The 22,125-nt window shown below is 42.4% G+C and overlaps 1 protein-coding gene across 1 annotated transcript in view; it reads left to right on the top strand.

Moving 5' to 3' along the window:
- Positions 1 to 9,867, top strand: part of DSCAM (DS cell adhesion molecule) — a 429,591-nt gene extending 419,724 nt beyond the window's left edge. Inside the window, exon 33 of the mRNA XM_068424255.1 lies at positions 9,527 to 9,867. Within this exon, the coding sequence (XP_068280356.1) occupies positions 9,527 to 9,867 (341 nt within the window). The remainder of the gene's footprint in view (positions 1 to 9,526) is intronic.
- The last annotated feature ends 12,258 nt before the right edge of the window (positions 9,868 to 22,125 follow it).

The following is a 22,125-nucleotide window of genomic DNA, read 5'->3' as shown; positions in this document are numbered from 1 at the left end:
AAAGATGCCAGTTTCCATGGAGTCACCATCGATTTAACCCTCAACTGAAGTGATGTATAATTGAACAGTTTCTGTTCACTGCACCCAGGATGAGCAAACGAGTCTTAAAACTTCAGCATTGCTAACCAGAGGCACCTGAGCGAGGGCTTTGGCACAGCTTTCCTGGCTCAGCCAGCGGGCAGGAGAGGGCTGTCTCAAAGCATCCTTAAAAATGTATGCAGCAGCTTGCGTGACAAGGTGAAGATGGCAACGGAGAGCTCCCATACTTTACTTTTCTATCAACATTTCATTATTTATTGACAACTTTTCCGACTTTAGTTTTGGAGTGCATATTGATTTACTTAGTGAGGTCCCTTTTGCAAGTTTTTATAACTTAGACATTGCATTAAATCGAAAGAGGAAGACCTCACTTCTGCAGGTGTACTGGCCCTGTGAGGCTGAACGTCCACATGGCATCTCCATAGAGTCTAAATCTATCTGGCCCTGGAGTTAATCAGTTTTTCCTTCCTTACACCACCAGCTCAGCATCAGAGAGGCCCTTAAAAATATATCAGTTATCCCCTAAAGTTACTTCTGAAAGGTACAAAGCATCTGACAGGTCTTTTAAAAGTGCAGCACTGAAAAAGAAAGACCAAAGTTCTGCTTAGAGAAATGCAAACTAAAAATGCACTTCAATTCCTTTTTCATTACTCCTTTCAGGAGTAGGCAACAATGTGATAATCAAGTCTCCTGGCATTCAGTTAGACAGATGCAGAGTGTGTTACGTTGATGTATTACAGATGTATGATCTCAGTTAAACTATGGTAGTCATGCTTTTGCTTTAAGACACATTGATTAAGGACTTTTTCTTGGAATTAGAAGGCTTAAATCTAAATAATAAAATGAATCATCTTTAAAAAAAATGATCCACATTAGTTGGAATCCTCATTTTCAGTCACTTAAACCTAATCTTCAGTAAGTATAATAAATCAATTTATAGTCTTGCTGAAATCAATATAGCTACTCTGATTTATACCAGCAGCAAATTTGGCTCCTGAGCTACAGTTTTACTGATACCCTGGTGGTTCTTAAGAGATAACTCCAGTGATTGTAGTCAACAGCAACTGTTGGTTTTATTTTGTTGTGTGAAACATAGCTGGTATTTTTAATGCTTTTATGAAAATGTCTGTTTTAGCAGACTGCAACATGCAATGTTTAATTAGCTGTTATAGATCTTCAAATTATCTATGAGGGTGCAGTTTTCATGGAGAAAGAAAAATGAAACTCTGGTTATGAAGTACAGCCTTGTAGGGTGATAGGGAACTCTGATTTCTCTGTCTAGAAATGGGAAACTTGACATATTTTTCTAAAGTGTTTTGGCTGTTTCCTGTCTATGTTATCACAAACACGAACAGCATAAAGATGTGATTTTATTCATCTGCCAAAACACTGTGAGAAGCCCAAAAGATGTAATAGCGTGAGTCACAAAGCCACGAAGGGCAGGTTAGAAGCTGAAATGCACCCAGACACCTTGTTGGCCTTGTTCAAACTTATGTATTCAGTCAGTTTAAAAGTGTTCCCCAAACGCTGAGCACTTTGATCGTTTTTCTTGGGCAGCTGAGCAGAGGTTGAAGTTATTCTGAAGAAGGGAAGAGCTCCTGCCTGCTCTCACAGAAGCTTCTTTGCTAATGAGAAAGCTGTGCCCTGCCGCCTCCCCGCCTTCCTCTCCCCTTTTGCCACTTGGCTGCTCACTAAGACTGTACATTAAGACCTTTTGCCTTCAATTCTGGATCACCTTAGAGGCTGCAGAATTATTAAATCCAGTTTTTGTTTTGAAAAAGTGGGCTCAGAATGAGTCTGTGAGCTCCTGAATTTGCTAATAGTGTGCTCCTGTTGACTGAGAGTGAGCTGAGGTTCCCATTCATTCGAGCAGTCAGTAATTTGCATGGGAAAATTTCACCTGTATTTCCATTACTGATCAATACTGGCTCCAGAGAGTGGAGCTCTGATATTCAAAGCATCCTTCAGAACTTTTTTATTGTTCAGTTCTAGCATTTTACCGCAACATTCACAAAAAAATAATAACTATTAAACAAAAAGCATTGGGAAGGCAGTTCCACATTGAACAGATTCTAGGAAAAAAAAGAAAACAAACAAACAAACAAACAAACACAGGCATAAGTTAAAGCCTGCTTACTGCTTTGGTTTTTTTCATTTCATTATCCTCCAAGTTTCCAACAAGTATCCACCTGACCCTTCGACTGGGTGCTGAGTCAAGGGAGGCACCACAAAGTTCATCTGGGTGCTGGGAGCATCTGCTCACCTCCCCACTTTGGGGCAGGAATGACTGCTTCTGGAAGGAATCCCCTTGCTTCCCTTTGCGGTCAGTCACTTTCCTCAGCTAATGAGGCAGGAGGACAGAGCCGGTGCTGAGCTCTTCACTGAGGCACCACCAGGCTGAGACCTGTACCAGCCAAGCAAGGAGGTGCAGGACTGGTCCTCTTTACCTGCCTGGTTGGCTGAGCAGGATGCAGGATCAAGGTAACCAGAGAGTTGACTTTATTGCTCATTAAATGTATTTATACCTGATGTTGCAGCATGCTGCAAGCCTTGTAGGTCTGACTCTTAGCTTGTTAGTGTGGGAGTGATTGCTGTGCAGTGCAGACTGTTCTGTGGGTTCAGTGCAGGATACACGGACAGGAGATGCACAGTGAGGGACCACCAGCCAGTTTCAAACACTGACAGCAGCAATTGTAAGAAATGTTATTGCTGCTATCAGTCCGGCTTCAGATCAAGCTGCTTCAGTCTAAGCAAGCTTTGCTTGCTGGCTTTTGGTGTGTCAGTTTTTGAAGTGACAAAGACCTCTGAACATCGCTTGTGCTCTTTTTTCATCAAACCTCTCAGCTTGGCCTTGCAAACCCTCCACCCTTTCCTCGTTTCTAATATAAGGTTTTCCTATAGGCAGTCTTTTTCCTGAAAAACAGCCTATGAATATCAGCAAAGACTTCACTGATTTATTTACTCTGCTAGTGAGCTGGAAAACCCCACTGAACTTCTCAATCAGCACAAACCTGAACTTAAAGCTATCTGTCAGCAGCTCTGTCTCCCTTGCTTCCTTTCAAAGGAAACACAATATCCCATCAGTGCTTCCCCTCCCAAACTCAGGACAAGCCAAGAGATGCCCAGCGCAGTGGCACTCCATCTTCACCAGCACTTGTACACATCCCAGCACTGCACAGTGTCATGAAGAGTTGTATACTCAGGTCCCAAATCAACGTAACTATGTCAGCAAGGCACCTTATTTGTGCTAACAGAGCTGTATGGATTCTGTTCTGACATGATGTCTGAACCCATGAGATCATGCCGGAGAGATCTTTAAGAGCTTTTTTTACCCACTTGCCTATTCTGGCAAGCTGTTTGAATGCCCTGTTCACCCAGACTTATTCTTACCTTTGTTAAATAAAATATCCTGTCATAGTCACCAGTCCTACTTTATAAACTTTTCTAAAATAATCTTTCAAATAGCATGGAATTTCCTTAACATGGCAACAAAGACTTGAAAATTATCAGGCAGTCATCATCACTGAGGGTATCTGTGATGGAGCGTTGTGAAGACAAATTGCTTTTGTTCTAGTGGAGTTACGATTCATAAGAAAATGCATATAGCTATCATGTGACAACTTGGTAAGACCGTATTTTTTGCAGTCTGTGCTGATCTGTGTATTGAATATAGCACAAATCCTTAGATTTTTCTAGAGCAGAAGAAAGCAAAAATACATGCAAGCTCTCTGGCATTTGAAAGAGGTATGAGGTAAATCTTTGAAGAGAAAGGAGTGCATCTCAGCTTGGTTTAGTTCTGCAAACAAGATAGCTATCATAGAATCATAGAATGGTTTGGCTTGGAAAGGACCGTAAAGATCATCTAGTTCCAACCACCCTGCCATGGGCAGGGACACCTTCCCACTAGACTAGCTTGCCCAAAGCCCCATCCAACCTGGCCTTGAATGCTTCCAGGGAGGGGGCATCCAAAGCTTCTCTGGGCAACCTGGTCCAGTGTCTCACCACTGCCACAGTAAAGAATTTCTTCCTAAGATCTGATCTAATTCTACCCTCTCTCAGTTTAAAACCGTTACCCCTCATCCTATCACTACATGCCCTTGTAAAAAGTCCCTCTCCAGCTTTCTTATAGGCCCCCTTCAGGTACTGGAAGGCTGCTATAAGGTGTCCCCAGAGCCTTCTCTTCTCCAGGCTGAACAAGCCCAACTCTCTCAGCCTGTCTTCATAGGAGAGGTGCTCCAGCACTCTGATCATGTTCATGGCCCTCCTCTGGACTTGCTCCAACAGCTCCATGTCCTTCTTATGTTGGGGGCCCCAGAGCTGGATGCAGTACTCCAAGTGGGGTCTCACAAGAGCGGAGTAGAGAGGGAGAATCACCACCCTTGACCTGCTGGCCATGCTTCTTTTGATGCAGCCCAGCATACTGTTGGCTTTCTGGGCTGCAAGTGCACATCACTGGCTCATGTTGAGATTCTCATCAACTATCACCCCAAGTCCTTCTCTTCAGGGCTGCTCTCAATCTGTTCTCTGCCCAGCCTGTATTTGTGTTTGGGATTGCCCCGACTCAAGTGCAGGACCTTGCACTTGGCCTTGTTGACATTTATACAGTTTGCACAGACCTACTTCTCAAGCCTGTCAAGGTCCCTCTGGATCATATCTCCTTCCTCCAGCATGTCGACTGCACCACACAGCTTGGTGTTGTTGGCAGACTTGCTGAGGGTGCACTCAATCCCACAGTCCATGTCACCGACAAAGATGTTAAACAGTGCTGGTCCCAATATTGATCCCTGAAGAATGCCACTCGTCACTAGTCTCCACTTGGACATCGAGCTGTTAACTGCAACTCTTTGAGTGCGACCATCCAGCCAATTCTTTATCCATGGAGTGGTCCATCCGTCAAATCCATGTCTCTCCAATTTAGAGACAAGGATGTCATGCGGGACAGTATCAAATGCTTTGCACAAGTCCAGGGAAATTACATCAGTCGCTCTTCCCTATCCACCAGTGCTGTAACCTTGTCGTAGAAGGCCACCAAATTTGTTTAGGCACAATTTGCCCTTAGTGAAGCCATGTTGGCTGTTACAAGTCACCTCCTTATTTCCCATGTGCCCTAGCATAGTTTCCAGGAGGATCTGCTCCATGATCTTGCCAGGCACAGAGGTGAGACTGACTGGCCTGTATTTTCCCGGGTCTTCCTTTTTTCCCTTTTTGAAAATGGGGGTTATGTTTCCCCTTTTCCAGTCAGTGGGAACTTCACCAGACTGCCACGACTTCTCAAAAATTATTTATTTTGAATAAAATCCCAGAAAAGTTGAGCAGTGATACTTTTCCCTCCATGTAACCTGTCAAAATCATCCTAACCCTTCCCATACCTGAAGGTGACCTTCAGAAGGATAAAAATATCTATTGTTTTTGCAAAACATTTTATATCAGCTTAGATGTACTGAAATAAGGGTAAATAATTTTTGCCGAGTGCTGCATTAATTCAGAAAATACTCCTTTTTTTGTAGAATGTGTTGTTCACGGTAAATATCATAGTAAGTTATTTTTAGCATTTGTTTACAAATATTTATTGAAGCTAACATTTTCTTAAATGTAGTATACTAAATAATTCATTAGATGGCTGGCCACTCAGGAAAAAAAAGATTGAGGTAGCTCTGGCTTAAATTGACACATTCAGTTTGACTGGATGTTTATCGTTTGTGTACAAACTCAGTGTTTCTAAATACAGCAAATTTTCCTTTTTTAAAAATGCATCAGAAAACTGTAGTTTTAGAATGTCTTTTGTACTAATTAAGCCAAAATGCATGAATTATTAAACATGCTCATTTGCAGTGCTCATGCACTTGAAAGGTTTGCTTTCATTACTAATAAGGCACACACACACCACTGAAAAGAGGTAATTAGAGCATCAAAGGCAATGAACCATCCTGAAACTTCATAATGCTTTGCCTGAAAAAAATTATCATTCAGCTGAATAGCAAGAAAGCAAAAACTGCCTATACTGTTGTGTTCAGAAAGATGAGAACCAAAGTCTTTCCAAGTAACTCCATAGATATGGCAGGGGCTTTTAATCTTCTCAAAAATACCTTCAGAATTGATGTAGGAATGGCAAAAGTGAAACCCTGTGGTTATATTTCAGAGACTGTGTTTTTAAGTCAGAAACACGTTAGTTCTTATAAATCAAAGACTTTTTTTCATCTTGTCAGACCGTTTCAATCCTAGAAATGACGAAAAAGTTACATTCCCCAAATTTTTCTTTTCCCGTGATTTTAATAATCTTCTTTGTTTTATAAGCAGTTGCAGGGAAGGTTGCTTCTTGCAGATAAGAAGGACCACTGGCACTTTTTATGATAGGAAAATGTGTACATCATATCAAATAATGAGTGCTCTCTGTAAGCCATGTCAGAGATTGTGTGTTATGTATCCAGCTTTGGAGAACAAGTTACACTCTCTGGTTTCTCATTATTGCAATCCTGTTGAAACTTCACCCCTAGACATTTAGAAAATGACAGTAAAATGACTGTGTATTGTTTACACAGATTATTGACTGTGCTTTCTTATGTAGATTTAGGAAGGAAAAAAAGGTCTTTTTTATATAGCCTGAAGCTCTTCTATACGTGTGAGAAATATCTAGACAGCAGCTTGAAAACCAACCTTCATCTCTGTAAGGTTCAACACTCATCTTTTTTATAGTCCGTGCATATCTGTTGCTCTCAAGAAGTAGCGATGTGTTAAGATACAGAAGCATCTCTCCGAAGCAATGGCGGGGGACTGCCAATGAGCCGTGCTCCGGTTTCTGCTCCACGCCGGCTCCTTCCCAGAAAGTCAACCGTAAAACAGAAAATGAAGCAGTAAAAGGGAAATGACCTGGCTGGTCTTAATAAAGCAGTGGGTGTCATGCCACTTGGCAGCAGCCCGTCATGGCTGGTGTCAGGGTGACAGACATCTTTGGGAAAAGGCCCGTTGTTGCGGGGAAATAGGCATGGAGGTTCAGCACAGGAAACTGGTCCTCTTCTGCCAGGGCTGAGAGACCGCTATGTCACATGGGGAGTGGGAGTGTGAGAGAAACCCTGCTTTCTCACCCCATTAGTCTCTAAACATTCCTGACAAAAGGGATGATACTACTTCGGTGTTATAATTAGTCACAAAGTTTTCCTGCCTACTGAAACTATTGCCATCTCAGAGGTGTGCTGTTCTGCCTGCCTTCACTGGGGCCCTGCACAGCAATAACCCATGCCCGAGGCAGCCAAACAAAGGCCCTCACCACCTTCGTTAGTGGGTCTTCATTAGCAGAGATGGGTGCATGGAGGCAGCTCCACCCGCTCCCACACTCTGGAGGTGCTCTCTCTCCCCCCACTGGAGAGGAGTGGGTAGCAATAGGGCTTCTTATTTAGGATCCTGCAAAAGACAGAGACACAGGGAGCAAGTGATACAAGAGTTTCCCATCCAGGACGTCTCCTCCCTGCAGCCCATGGGGAATGGTGTTTGAAGAAAACTACCCCTGCAACTGTGTTTTGGAAGGACTTGGTCCAAAAGGGAACCCAGAAGCAAAATAACTGGGGTGCAGTGTGGGTGGCCAGGGGATCGGAGTCTGGGTGCCAAGCTGTTGGGCAGCATGGACGTACCCACAGGCAGCTCAGTTTGATGCCTGTCGTTAAGTGGAGTGAGCCAGCGCCTGCCTGTGCCTGCCAGTTCGTGTGTCTGTATCCTGATGTGCTTTACCCCAGTGGCAGGTACATTGCTGTCTCAGCTGAAATAGGTCTCATACGCAGAATGTGTTTTGCACGAAAGGTACGGTAGGAAAATAAGGTAAATTAGTAAAACCAATTAATGTTACTACATTTAATTTTTCAAGTGGCAATCAGTATGATTATAACCACAAACCTCCCCCTCTCTCTCCAACCTTACTTAAGTGTTGCCGTGGTGCATATATCGGCCTCATCTTGAGATACGCACATCTTATTCTATGGGGGTTAAATACCATGTACCATGCATCCCTGTTGGAGATGTAGCTAGAATAAAACATATGGTGTCAGACAGTGCCTAAGGGATTTCTATAGGAATAAACAGTGATTCTGCCCAAATGTAACTTCTCAGCAATTCTCTGTCCGTGACCTGAAATTACGGATAGAGCAGATGCTGTTAGTCTTTTAGGTAAGATTTGCAGTGCCTTGACTTATATGAGAAAGCAAAGAACCTGTTTTATTTTAGATCACTGGGCAGCTTTTAGCTTGGTTAGGAAAAACGACACTGTTATACATGGTTTTATTATGAAGAAGTGCTTTCCCGGTCTACTGTTTATGCCACTGGCACAGGTCAGCCTTAATTTCTACTGCTGTAAATAGCTCGTGCAGACACAGGTGTAGTAGTGCCAAGAGTCTTCTACTTAAAACATTCAGGATGCATCCCATCTGTAGATTAGACTGTGTTTTTTATATTAGCCATAAGAAGGAAGCTATATGCCCGCAGAGGTCTGTAAAGAAGGGGAAATACTATTCTTGAATGCACCTATAACAGTGCTTTTTTTATATATATACATATAAATAAGCCAATCTGATTTCTGTAGCAGGTTTAATACACGTACAGATGTGTGGAAGGTAACACTCACCCCTGCCTAATTCCAGACAGCAGGTCCAAGGCACCTGTTAGTAGCTTTGCAAAGGCAAATCCTCTGGACTGAGCAGGCTGCCATCACCAAGCTCACATGGAAATTCCCAGGAATGAGGGGAAATAACGAATAAGAAGTTTCTTCCACAATACAGAACAGAAAGGAAGGTTGACGCAAGAGCTTGGGTGCCAGCCCCAATATATATTGTTGCCACGAAACAGCAGCATATTGATGATTGTAGCGGTAGAAAATCAATAGTGGTTTAAACACAAAGATGATAGATGGCAGGTAAACGTTATATTAGGACAAGAATGCCTTTCTGTTTTATTCAGAAATCTCTTTATATCTATAGCCTTAACACCCACGCATACATTTTAAATAATTTGGTCATTCACCTCTAGATTGGGGGTCATTAATTGTAATTGTGAAGGTTTTCATTTAAAATGTAAAATAAGAAATGGAAATCTCCTGAGCCTCCACATTTTCCAAGTTCTGACAAATGAAAACCAAGACCTTTTCTTTTAGGATTTTGAGAAAAACTTCCTGGACTTTTCATTCACTCCTACATGCACTTCATTCTGTGAGTGCACGTAAAACACATTGCCCTTCTCATTATAGTCACTCTATTATGAAAACAAATATTAATAGTCAATTCTTATGGATCTGATGAAAAGGAGTTCATTGACCCTTGATTCTGTAATCATAGCATGGTAAATGGCTGACAGACAACATATCAATTACAAATGCTGCAGCTGGATTGATTACAGATACTCCGCTTTGGTGGCCAGATCCATCAGCTTGACTCCCCCAGCCAGCAGGTGAGCGTAACACAGCGCATGACCATAACTAAGGATTTGTTTTTCACTTTTCCCCCTCCAGGTGATCTCATGCATTTGCCACCCTACCTTAGGATGGACTTTTTATTGAACCGTGGTGCGCAGGGCACGAGCAGAGACCTGGGTTTGGGGCAAGCCTGCTTGGAGCCGCAGAAAAGCCGAACCTTGAAGCGCCCCACCGTCCTGGAGCCGATACCCATGGAGACATCCTCCACAAGAGAAGTACAGTCATGGCAACCTGGTGCTGTGGCAACGTTACCTCAGCGAGAAGGAGCTGAGCTAGGACAGGCAGCAAAAATGAGCAGCTCCCAAGAATCACTGCTGGACTCCCGGGGCCACTTGAAAGGGAACAATCCCTACGCAAAATCTTACACCCTGGTATAACAAAAAGAGCATGGCTGGACAGTGGCTGTAAATATTTACACTGAAAAAAAATCCAATGAAAGCTACCTTTTTTTTATTGAATTCCAATATTTATAATTAAAGAAGAAGATTGCCAAAATATTTGACAAAAAAAAATAATAATATGAACAACAGACAGTGCAAAGACTCTCTTGCTTTTTTTCTGTCTGAGTGTGAGCTTCATCTGACTGGACATCTGAGTTTTTGGGTAAAAGAGTCCAGTTTTCTGATCTTCACAAGCGTTTGTGTTTTTACTGATTTTCTACAAAGTGCATGAAGACTTAACTAAAACATTTTAACTGGAAGTTCCATCAGACAAGATTTAAAAGGGAAAAAAATCACAAAAAAAAATCACCTTATTTGTGAATTCAAGAGGAACATTGATTTGGAAAAACAAAAAGTCTTTTGTCATGTTTGCACTTTTTTTTTTAAATTAGAAAATGGATCCTTGATTGTTCTTTTTTGTTGTTAATTAGGATGAGTGATGTCAGTGGGGGGGATTGATTTCTTTTTTTTTTTAATATTAATTTAATGAGACACTCTTTGCATTTTGTCTATGCGAAATAAAAGGATCTTCTGCCTTTATTCGTGACGTCTGCTTCCATTGCCTTCTGCTGTACTTGGTTTTCCCTAAGCATAATAGCCATGTCAGTACCATACTCTGAATAATGTCTTCTTGTACCTTGGGCAGAAAAGGAAAGTGGGGGTCATACCTTTGGAAAAAAATGGGGTTCACTTGCCCACAGCTTTTTTGCTACCAAGGGGCAGAAAGCCAGAACAGCGCAAGTCCCGAGTGCTCTGAATCAAGCTCACCCGGGGACGCTCTGCATGCGCTTCAGCTGCCACCGGGAGGCTTTTGTTCTGCTTCAATATTTTTTGGATCAGAAGAAATGTGCTGGCGTTACTTTACTTACTCCCTAGGAATGGATCTTTAGTCCATTTGGGAGCAGGACTCACAGAAATTAGTCGCTTACATAAGGACTGGGTTAAAAAAACAACAGCTTTTCCTGTAATAGGAGAAAGGAGAGGAAAAAGTTATTCCAGGTCTAAGACCAACATGGCTTTCTTTAGATGAAAAAAATCTTTTTACGGGGGAGCTGTCAGCTCATATTACTTTGTTGCATCTTTTGATTACATGAGAAGTAATATTGCTTGTTTTATACAAAGCGTAAATGATTGAATACTACAGTTGGTGGGTTTAACACAACAACATTTGAGCCACCTCGCTAAGTGCCTCCTTGTGTGTGTTCTGGCTACCTTTGTGTGCCCGGACCAACAGAATGTGGTGCAGAGCATCCCAGATTAGCGCTAATACAAGCATGCTGTTCAGCGCTGGCTGGAAATATTAAGTGGGGTCTGAAAGCAATAAAACTCAGTGAGTTTGAGCAGGCTGAGAAACTCCTGCACTTTCCCTGGCTGGTGACAGTGTGGGCACTGCTAATGCAAACATTTCTGCACCATGCTCAATTCAAGTTGTCTTAAAATAGAAAAATGCAGTTACATATAATTGTTTCACTACTATTATTAATGTCATTATCTTGTTATAAGAGCACTAAGTTAGCAAAGTACTTACGTGTCTTGAACTGAATCAAGTTGCACTTTCATCCTTAGCTCTGTCAAGCCCAAGTGCTACTGTCCTGGAAAGTCCTACAGAAGAAGACAAATTAAGACATCCTTGGGGTATGTACTTCTTTACAGACCTACAGAGAAGCGCTGAGATATCACTCAGATAAGGAACCTTTTCCCATCTAACCTGCCTATTTGACCAATACGGTGATAAAGCACATCAAAAACCAAAACAAAAATCCAAAACAGAAAACAAAAATACTGCAACATTTTGCCTCTGAGAAAAATAAAAATAAATCAAAAATTAAGAATTACCCATTAAGTATTTCCAAGTAGAGTGAAAATACTATGTGTGGAAAAAAGATTAATTTATGCATTTGCTTTGGAGATCTTTTTTTCCATATAGAAACATTTTGCTAACATAAACCTAATTTAAACATGCAGAAACAAATTTCTTTTACTATTTCCCATTGAAAAACTCCACAGAAAACTAATCTTTTGTTGGAGATTTCATTTTTGGGCAATCCAGTGCTTTTTGATTCCCACAAGAGTCTTGTGGGAGCTGGAGCTGGATGGGGCATTAGTACTGCATTTACAAAGAAAAATTGATTTTCTCAGTAGCATTCAGGACTTTTGAGTCTCAGGCCACTTTCAGCTTCCATTCAAGCTTCCTTTTTGTCCTCTGAAAAAAAGGCAAAAAGCTTTTGGGCAAAATCGAGGCTTGATCCATTTTTTCCCATGGCTCTGGGCTCTCCTCAAGCACAGGGATGGCAGGTCCCACAGCAGCGCTCCCCACCAAAACTCACCTTCAGTGACAGACGAGAATAAGCATGAGATGGAGGGAGGAAATGTTCACATTTTAAGCTCCTGGTGACTGCTTATAGTGGAAATATTCCAATATCTCCCTAAATGTAGATTTGGCTGACAATCTGGAAAGTGCCAACTGTCCTTGACTTAAGGAGACTTCCTCCTCATCTGTATTCAATATGCCTGGTAATATTCATGTTCCTTCTGAAGTGAAGATGCCTTTGGGAGACCCATATTCAAAGAAATTCATGGCAAGTCTCCTGCTGGTTAAAATCAGAGTGGAATGGGCTGTTGCTTAGCACACGGAGGCTCAGACCTGCAGGTTGCCTGGCTTTGTGCCCTGGATCCAGCCAGCTATTCAGCATGCATAACTGTAAACATGTGTACAGTCCCTTTGGCTTGGGGGTTTTATTGGCTTTTAATTTTCCAAACAGAACTGGAGGGGTAGAGTTAGTTAAACATGTAACAGAAGCTTTAAGGAAATACCTGTCCTACTTTCATCTAGTCAAGGTTTGGAGGTAGAAGTAATCTCTTTTCTCAGATCAATACAGCTGGGAGCAGTCAAGTCCCTGCAGGTTTGTAGGACCAAGATAAGGGAAAATGTGCTGATGTGTCCCTGCCAGCATCATATTAAACACTTCCCTGTAACAGAACTATCAAAATCCATTGATCCTATAAGTCTGCATCCCAGCATGTGATATAATTCCCCCATTGCACCAAATGCCCTCTTGGAAAATATTCACGTAAGTGAACAATATGGTTGACACCAGCATGTGATCTCAAAAGACACTCCCTAAAGTACCAGGACATCTAGGTATCAAGCAAGCACACCTTGCACAGAACTGTGACTCCATCTTAGTCCTGAGGGTGATAGGAGACTCTACTTCAAAAGATGAATTTAAGAGCTAAAGTTCTTATCTGTCTTCTGTCTACTAAAAATCATAACTCCTTAGAGAGACTCATTCTTTTTCACATTATACTTTTCCCCATGCCCCAACCTCAGCTAACCCTTTAATGATTCACAGATAGTAATTAACTCTCCCTTTTGTTTCAAATGAGTTAGCAACTCCCTCACTCCTGCTTTTTCTAAGAATCCTTTTATCCTTCTTTATTCCATTACCGTTTCACTTAAATTGTCTGATTAACACAATTACATTAAACTCAGTACAGTTTTTCCCTCTCTGTGTTTTTAGGTTGGAGCTTGCTTTTCCTATTCATAACCAAAGACATTTTGACTGTTTAAAAGTTTTCTTTTGGTCGATTATTTTTTTAACCTGGTGAGCTCTATACCAGTGTTACCATAGCTAAGAGGAGTTAGGAGTTATAAACAAGGTGAGGTATTATTACCCCAAATAACATAGTTGAAAACCAAACAAAAGCAACCCTGGGCTACTCTTTGGGACAAACAGAGGAGCTTTGTACAACCAGGTTTCCCACTTTCCCAGGCAGCTGGGGGGATGATACCCATCCCTGCCTTGCAGGTGGGTGAATGGCAGTAGGTCTCTACCTGATTCCTTGCATTAAGTAATTGGGGTAAATGTCTTCAGAGTTTGACACTCAATATCCTTTGCCTGCACAGCCAAATATGTATGAAGAAAGCTTTTTGGTTGGTTGGGCTTGTGGGGTTTTTTTTGAGGGGGGAGTCTTTCTTTTTCTGAAGACATGAACAGTGAAGAGGTGGGATAAAGTGGGCACCTGGAAAGGCAAATTCCTCCAGCACATAATTTTCCTGAATAGGCTAGAAAGCTCTCCCAGAGAAGGAAGCTCTCTTTTAAAAGAAAGGAAAAGTAAAGAGAAAAATAAGCACACAGTTTGGACAGCCCGTTCATATTTTTAGTGTTAGTTAGGTTATTTTAGGTCACAGCAGTTGCTTAATGGGCTCTCACAGTCAAATATGAGGCATTCCAGCAGGGAAAAGAGAGTGCTTTTCATCATTAATTTTCTCTGGGCTTGCCTGAGCCTCCCAAGGGGAACCTCACCACCTTCCCAGAAACAAAATGCCTCTGTAGGAAGTGCACCAACCCAGCTCAGACCGCTAACACTGCTGGGGCGGGTCATACAGTGAAATTCCCTGGGGTTTTTTATGCTTTCTGAACTATTCCTCCTGTTTTCACAATGAATGTTATGCTCCTTTGTTTCAGGGTTTCAGGGCAGGAAGGTGCTAGAATTGACCCAAAAGAGATCTGTAACTATTTTCAGGGTTGACAAGGGCCGTGTAAACTTCCCAGCAGGTCTTCAGCATGGGAGCACTTGGTCGGCCAGCTCCCCACCCCACAGCAACCTCCTCCTGGCTCTGCTTTAGGCACCTCTGCCCTCTGGGGTACATGATTTCCCCCCTCACAGGTGTTTGATGCTTTTCAGGCCTGACAGTAGGCAAGGGGACAAGTGCCACAGATGACTCTGAGCACAGAGCTGGCCAGACACAGCCACAGCGAGAGGGGTCAGCTTTCCTGCCTGTTGAAACAATCGGTCAAGCTTAAAATGAAGACTTGTCTCTCTGGGAAGTGCTTGTCAGGAGGAAGGCTGCTGCAGGTATTTGTTCTGATGCTGCTGGATTAGAAATGAACACAGAATTTCTAGCCAGCGACTTTTTAATGTTTTCTGGGTTTTCATGTTTGGGGTTTTTTTTATGAAAAATACATACATATATAAGATTTCGAAATCTTTGGCACCAAATGTGAAAAAACCAATCCCTACCCTTGCCCATGGAAAAGTAGTGCCAAAACTGATTTCCCAGAGTACTGAAACAAAAAGTTTTGCTTTGAGATGAACTGTGGAAGTTACAGGTTTTACGTTCAAACTGCCAAGTTTTCGTTATCTGAGTCTCAGTCAGAAAACAACCCCTCCTCTGCCCCAGTTCAAACCTTTGGACTCTTATTTAATTGAAAGTAAGATACGTGTTTCATAAAAGTACATTACATAATGGTGAAATAGTAGGGAAATCCACAACACAATATGAGAACAGGATGAAAAACCCTGAGAAATGCAGTCATTAAGGAAACTTGTCATCAAAACTGTAACATACAGTAATATGATTTTAGAATATTGCTCAAGTTAAGCTACATCTTTTCACCCAAAGTTTTTCCAGTATGCTTTCTTTAACAGTTCCAGTCCTGGTGGACAACAAAATTAACATGAATCAACAGTTTAATAGAGAAAGTAGTGGTTTCAGTGCTATTTTTAGTGCAATGGAGGCCTTGGGGGTTCATGGGGAGGGAAGGGAGCAGTGCAGCCAGGGGCTTGGAAATACCAAGCATGCATTGAAACGTGTATTATGACAGATCTTCCATCAGCTAGAGTCTGGCTATGGATGATCCTCCACCTTTTCCGTAAAGAAAGCATGCCAGATTCATGGAGGGCTTGAAAATGCTCTTTCCTCCCATCCCCTCGCAGGCCACATTCTTTCCTCCCATCCTGTCTTGTCCTCAATTTTCAGAGGCTTTCGAGGTTGCAGAAACTTGATGCAGCTGCCTCTGGATCCTAGGGAACATCTTCTCCTTCTCTTCATCTCCGCTGCCTGGCAGCATCTCCCGCATCTCCTGGTCCTTCTCGTGCCATGGCTCCCACGCTGCCCTGGCCGCCGCTGCTGCCCCATGCCAAGTTCTCACACCCCTGTAGGATTTGCCCCTTCCTGAGGCAGCCTCCACCCTGCTTCTGTAAAGCCAGAAAAGTGGAACCGGGGACTCCCCTGTGCCCAAGAGATGTTCCAGTGCATGACATTGCCAAACATTGCAGTGCCTCAAGGACAGAGAGCTCAGCTCCAATGGATAAGGCTCAGTCCAGAGGCTTGAAATCAGATGGCCATCCTGCCTATGGTGCCCGGCATACCTGCCGTACCAAGGGCTGCAGCTCCCAGCCCTCCCAGGGGGCTCACATCACCCCCGTGCTGAGAAAGGAGCTCCTGTCATACTGGAGAGGATAAATAGGCCGGTAGCATTAAGGACCTCACCTCTATTCCCAGGTGGATGCAGGTCTGCTGGAGCCCATCTGTGCCTTTGCACACCAGTGTGTTGGTGGTTGATGTCCAACTGTCTCCTCCTGTCTGTCTGGGCAGCCAGAGACTCGCAGGGAAGTGGGAGCTCATTGGGATGGGGTTAGATTTAAATAAGATTATCCCAAAAGCTCAAGGCAGGGATACTTTTGTTCCTGAAGAAAAGCATGAAAGGGCTGTAAGGCTCTTTGTGCCAGTTTCTTCACCTCTATGTAATTGCTCCAATGTTAGTAGTAGTAAAATTATATGCTTCCATGAGGAAATCTAAATTAAATGTAACCTAAATCAATTTGAACTTTAAAACACTCATACCACCTGCCTTTCCTATAGAACAAATTATTTTTAAGCCCCAAGGTGAGGAGCAAAGGGAAAGCTTAATTAAAGTTGATAGCAGACTACATAATCACACCTGAACCTACATATAAACAGATTAAGCACCAAAAGCCATTTATTTTATTCTGCTATCTTTGCCTGGTCTCTAATAACATTTTCTTTTAAAATGACGACAGCTTCAGTTGCATTTCATATTACATGTACAGAAATGAATGGGTAACTTGGCAAGCTGCTCTCCACCAACCACAAAAGCTCATTCATTAGTCTCTGACATGTTGGGCCATAGTTCTTTGCACTTCTAATTAAATCGTCATCCTTGAAGGTGAACCCTTTACAGTATTTATAAGCAGAATCACCTCAGGTGGAGGAGCTGTGAACCAAAGCAACAGGCAACACGGAACTGATGAATTGCTGTTAAAAATAACTCTGCAGTTTTCCCGTCATTTCAAAGACAGCCAAGGCAAAACTTTAGAGAGGCAGTGAAGCTGGTTTCAGGGCAGACATTTTTTGAGGAAGACTTGGTGTGTTGCAGCTAAAAAACAGTAGATGCGACCACCCGATTGTGCATTTGCTCCCGTAGGTGGCTTGCAACACGCTGGGTATGTTTGGGATTTAGGCTGCTCTTCACTGGCCTGGGGCAGGAGTACAGCATAGCTGAACATGGTTTGCCAGACCAAACATAAGGAGTTGGTGCACTGGGAACAGGTGGGATTGCAGGTTATTTCTGGTCAATCTGGCTTTACAGAGCCAGCTGTCACCTGCGCCGTGAGTAGATTATATGTGATTACAGCACGCAGACACACACGTGCGTGCCCACACGCACATACGCTCTTCGTCATCTACACAGAGAATGTCAAGATCAACGTGAAAGCTATCATCACCACCCTATCGCTACCACTGCATTGAGCTTTGTGGAAGGGAGCAGGGAAGATGCTATAGCACCATGAAACCACAGCAATCAGCCACTTCCAGTCACATCACTCTCAAGTGTTTGTCTTGGCTGTGCGTAGGTGCAGAGGCAGATCTTAACTATTCATGACCCACTCTTTAGCAAACATTGTCCTACCCAGGAGACAATGTCTCCTGGTTATTTTTATAACCTCATATTTTATTCTTTATTCCTCACAGCAAGAAGTTGAGCTTCTTAATCCATTCGCACAAGAATACAAGTCAGAGACTTTTAGGGGCAAATGCTTAGGTCAGGGTGAAGGGTGTCATTTACACTGACTAGGACTAGAAGAAAAGAAAAAAGATTGGATGCAGTTCGAGTGCTAGAAAGTTCTCTGCATCAACCATGAAGGTACAGCAAGCCCATGATCCCCCTTTATAGTCTGTGAACCACTTTTCAGACACTGATGGACACAGGAGATCCCTGGGAGATGTATTCAGTGCTGTCCCATCCCCTCCTAACACAGCACAGCAAAACCACATCTGTTTCCATAGGTGGCACCCAGAGCAGATATGGAGATGGTCAGTGTTTGCCTCCTCAGAAACATGCAGAAAACTTAATACCAAAGCTGATAATGTCATTAAGAATATGTTTTTTCAAAAGACTTCTGCTGCTAATTATGGTTATTCTCAATAGACTTGTTTCCACATAGCCTGATGATCAGGGTTCTCACTGGAAAAGACCACTCAGTAGAAGCCAAAGTTTCATGACAGTGCCTCATTTTCAGTAACGTCCAGCATGAAAACAGCTTGGTCTCCTGCCAATTCAGTCAGTTGGTTCTAGATAAATGAGAGTTACCTGAGGCCAACAAACCATCTACTGAATCAGGCCTGGATGTTCCATGGTGTCTGCCTCTTGGTAGCCTCTTTCTCTTGGATTCATGGTCCAGCAGAGATTTGTGAGGACTCAGCTTCTAGGTGGAGCTTCGAGAGTCTCTTCCCGACACCAGGGCAGATTTCCATACTTTGGGAAACCCTTAATTGCCTGGTAGCAGCCCAAGCCACCCTCTACAGCCACAACAGGCTGGAAATAGAAAGCAAACATTTGGAATTTTTTTTCCTTATAAAATAAAGAAAGGCAACTTTCAGAATTTCCATTCTTCTGGCAAGATACACATTTCCCTTATCCGCTCTGGGATGGAAATGAAAGTGTTTCCAACACTCACGTTATCTGAAGAACAGAAAGCATTTTTGGCCACATTCAATGATTATCACACTGACATGTTTTCTCTGGGTTGCATTGCCTGAAAAATGGAGCAACCAGGACAAGGCTGCACAAGGACTGGGTCTCTGCAGGCTTGATGGAATTAGCCAATACTGAGCCCAGGGTAAAAACAACTTGCCTAGTGCTTCAGTGAGGGTCCCCATGCAGCACTTGTTTAGCTGTGTGTGCAGGGCTTGAAAGAGGCTTGAAATTTTGCCACGCAAATTAGCGATTGCTCAACTGACCAGGCAGCTGAACCAGCAGAGCAATCAGCTGGTGCTGACATGTTTGAACTTACCAGAGATCTCAAAATACATGGAAACTAGGGTATATCCCAGCTCCTGGGGCAAATTCCAAACACACCAACAAAAAGCACACTTCCTGAAGGAAAACAGCATGTTACCTGTATGCGAATGAAACCATTTCCAGCGTGTGAGCTCTGAAGCAGTCTTTAGAGCTCGATAAAGCAGACAAGAACATCAGCCTGGACCACATGAGAAAAGATCAAGTCTTGACCATTTACCTAGCAATATATTGGCTTGTTTCTTGCATGGTTCAATAATAGAAACTCATTTCCAAAGCCTGCATAATCCCACTAAAATACACTCACAGGTCTGACAGCACAAAGTCTTCCCTATTTTTACAGTCTCTGAAGTCCCAAAGACTTTCGTAGAGGTTTAGGGTAAGAGAAGCAGGCACATAAGTATGTAATAAAGTAAGTGGTCCGCTTGGAGAAGAAAAATGACAGAAACCAAGACCTAAGACCTTGGCAAAATTCACCACAACTTTAAATTCACCAGCTCTTGCCATGTAGACAAAGTTATGCACAGCTGTTGTCTGTGTCAAGACGATGCTTGACAGTACAGTTTCTACCTTTTGCAGTTTTAATCAAAATTGAAAACTTCAGCATTTTTTAATACTGGCAGTGTCAAATATTGTTGTGGCTCTGACAGTGACATGATGTCGCCTCAAAAATGGCAGAATATCAAGGTCAGATGTCTCTGAGCGTTTAATTTAATCTTATTTGCACTGAGAAGATAAGACTCTCCTCTCTAATAGGGTACAGCAACATTTTTAGTACTAAAGACTCGGGAGCTGTATATCTTATGGGGGGAAAGCTACTGGTATAGTCTTTTGTTGGCACTTCTACAGCACATATCAGGAGGGTAACCAAATAACTCAAAAGCCTGAATGCTTTATCCACCCCCCGTCATACCTATGAGGAAGGGATGGCTGCAGGGATCAGATGCTTTCTTCAAGGTTATTCTGTAGACACAAGACTTTCCTTCATTGGTTTTCATGCAGGGCTCGATTCTGCTCAACCGAGCTCTGTGGCAAGTTGCCCAGAGAAGTTGTGGGGTTTCCATCCTTGGAGGTACTCCAAATTCAAGTGGACAAGCCCTGCATCACCTGAGGTATGCTGACCCTGCTCTGAGCAGGGGAGGGATAATCCCCAAGGTCTCCTCTGGATTAAATTTTTCTGTGATTTCAAAACAGAATTTCCCATGGGAGCAGAATCGCACCTGGAGTGCTTCAGCTGTAAGGACCCGCTTTCCACTTTGTTGTTAATAGAAAAACGCTGAAGTTTTTCTCTCCTGACCCTTGGAAAGGAGACAAATACTTCCATATTTGAAAAAGAAATCTCTTTTCCCCAGTTCTTCGGTTGCACACCTTGCTAGGGGTCATGGGAAAACTTCTGGCTTTAGGTTTAACACCTGCTACTATCCAGCCACCTATAACGTTTCACCTCGGCTTTGCATATATATAATGCTATAAATATGTTCCAAATATGGTCATAATGTGAGGTCCCAAAAACCAAGTGAAAGTTTGGCCTCCATCTCCCTATACCTTAGTTTCCTGCGACAAAGTGTGCAGGTAGTTGCTACTTCATCTCAGCGTGACCTCATGCAGAGAAACTCAGAAATGCTTGTGGAGCACTTGGACACTGGTGACAGTGTTCATGAAATGAAATTAGAATCATGAAATCTCCAGGGAGCCAATGAATAGTTTTATGTTCAGTTCAGCCTCTGAAGAGTGAATTCTAAATAAAATACAGGTAGCATAAAGGAAAATAAGGAGCAATTTCCCATTCATAGAAACAGGAGAGGGCTGGGTAAGGTGGGGGTATACGCTTATGAAGTCAAAAGCCGTGTCATAACACATTTCATCACAGAAGAACAAGTATCATTAGTACTGCAGGGGTATCTAATTCTGGCATTTCCAACTTCAGATGGTTGACTTTGCAACCTAGTTATTTTTGATGTGCAATATAGTGTGCAGAAACTTTCTGATGTTTTGCTAACCAATGACCTTGTTTGAAAAGAGCATCTATGGTATCTTAATGACTTTCAGACAACTTTTATAGCTGATATTTTCAACCAGCAGGATACTCTTGGGTCCCAGCCTAAATATAATCTGTCTGAAGAAGTATCAATTTAAAAAAAAAAAATCCTTTACACATTTACAATGAAGGATGTCAATTACATCTCAACATTCCTCAGAGTGCTTGAAAGTATCTGCTGAATCAATACGTATATATACACACACATTTGTTCAAAAAAAAGAAAATTAAAAAGACAATAATTATAACAAAGTATGTTACTCTGGAGAAAAAATTGCAAAGTTGACTGATTTATAAAAAATTCAAATATTTCCTATACTTTTAGCAAAATATTGCTATTTATCCCTCTTTTTCTACTGCTGTATTTCCTACCTGATTTCTACAGACATTATTTTCCTTATGCAGGTAATTTCTTATGCTATTTGAATATGTCTAGAATGTCAGTAGGTTTTTACTCCAAGACACCTTTATTCCAACACTCTTCATTCTCAAAATAGCATTTTCAGGTATAGAGAAAACATCCTAGGATTTTCACAAACTAAGATTATTGGCCACATCAGAAGATGTCAGGTATAACCTTAATTCTTTAAAACTGTTAAGCAATCCCCTTAAAAGAAGATTCAAAGGACAAACACAGAAATTTCTTTGATACATGCAACCAAAACGCTTTCCAGTTGCAAAGACAAAACTGTATTTGTGGTGCACTTCTATCATTAAAAACCGACGGTGTGGTCATGCTGTTAGCTGATGGGTGTGGGGTGGGCTGTGATGGGTTTTCCTGTGTACTGTGCTCCAAAGATGGTGGCAAGGGCAGTGGTACAAACCCGCTCCTTGCGGCACCCACTGGTCCCTTCTGGGGACACTCCAGGAGCAGTGACTGATGCTGCCCTGCACACACGGGCTACCAACGTCAGGCACCAATACAGAGCAGCAGGATTGCAGGCTGCAATGGTGAAGTCATTGAGGGCTGCAAACCCTGCTGCAGGCTGGTGCATGCACATGGGTTTGGGGTCTTTTTTTTAAAAAAATGCACATACATTTTAAAGGTTA

This window comes from Nyctibius grandis, chromosome 2 (genome assembly GCF_013368605.1).
Source record: "Nyctibius grandis isolate bNycGra1 chromosome 2, bNycGra1.pri, whole genome shotgun sequence".
Lineage (NCBI taxonomy): Eukaryota > Metazoa > Chordata > Aves > Nyctibiiformes > Nyctibiidae > Nyctibius > Nyctibius grandis.
Note: the sequence above shows the minus strand (reverse complement) of the source record. Positions and strands in the feature narration are given on the sequence as shown.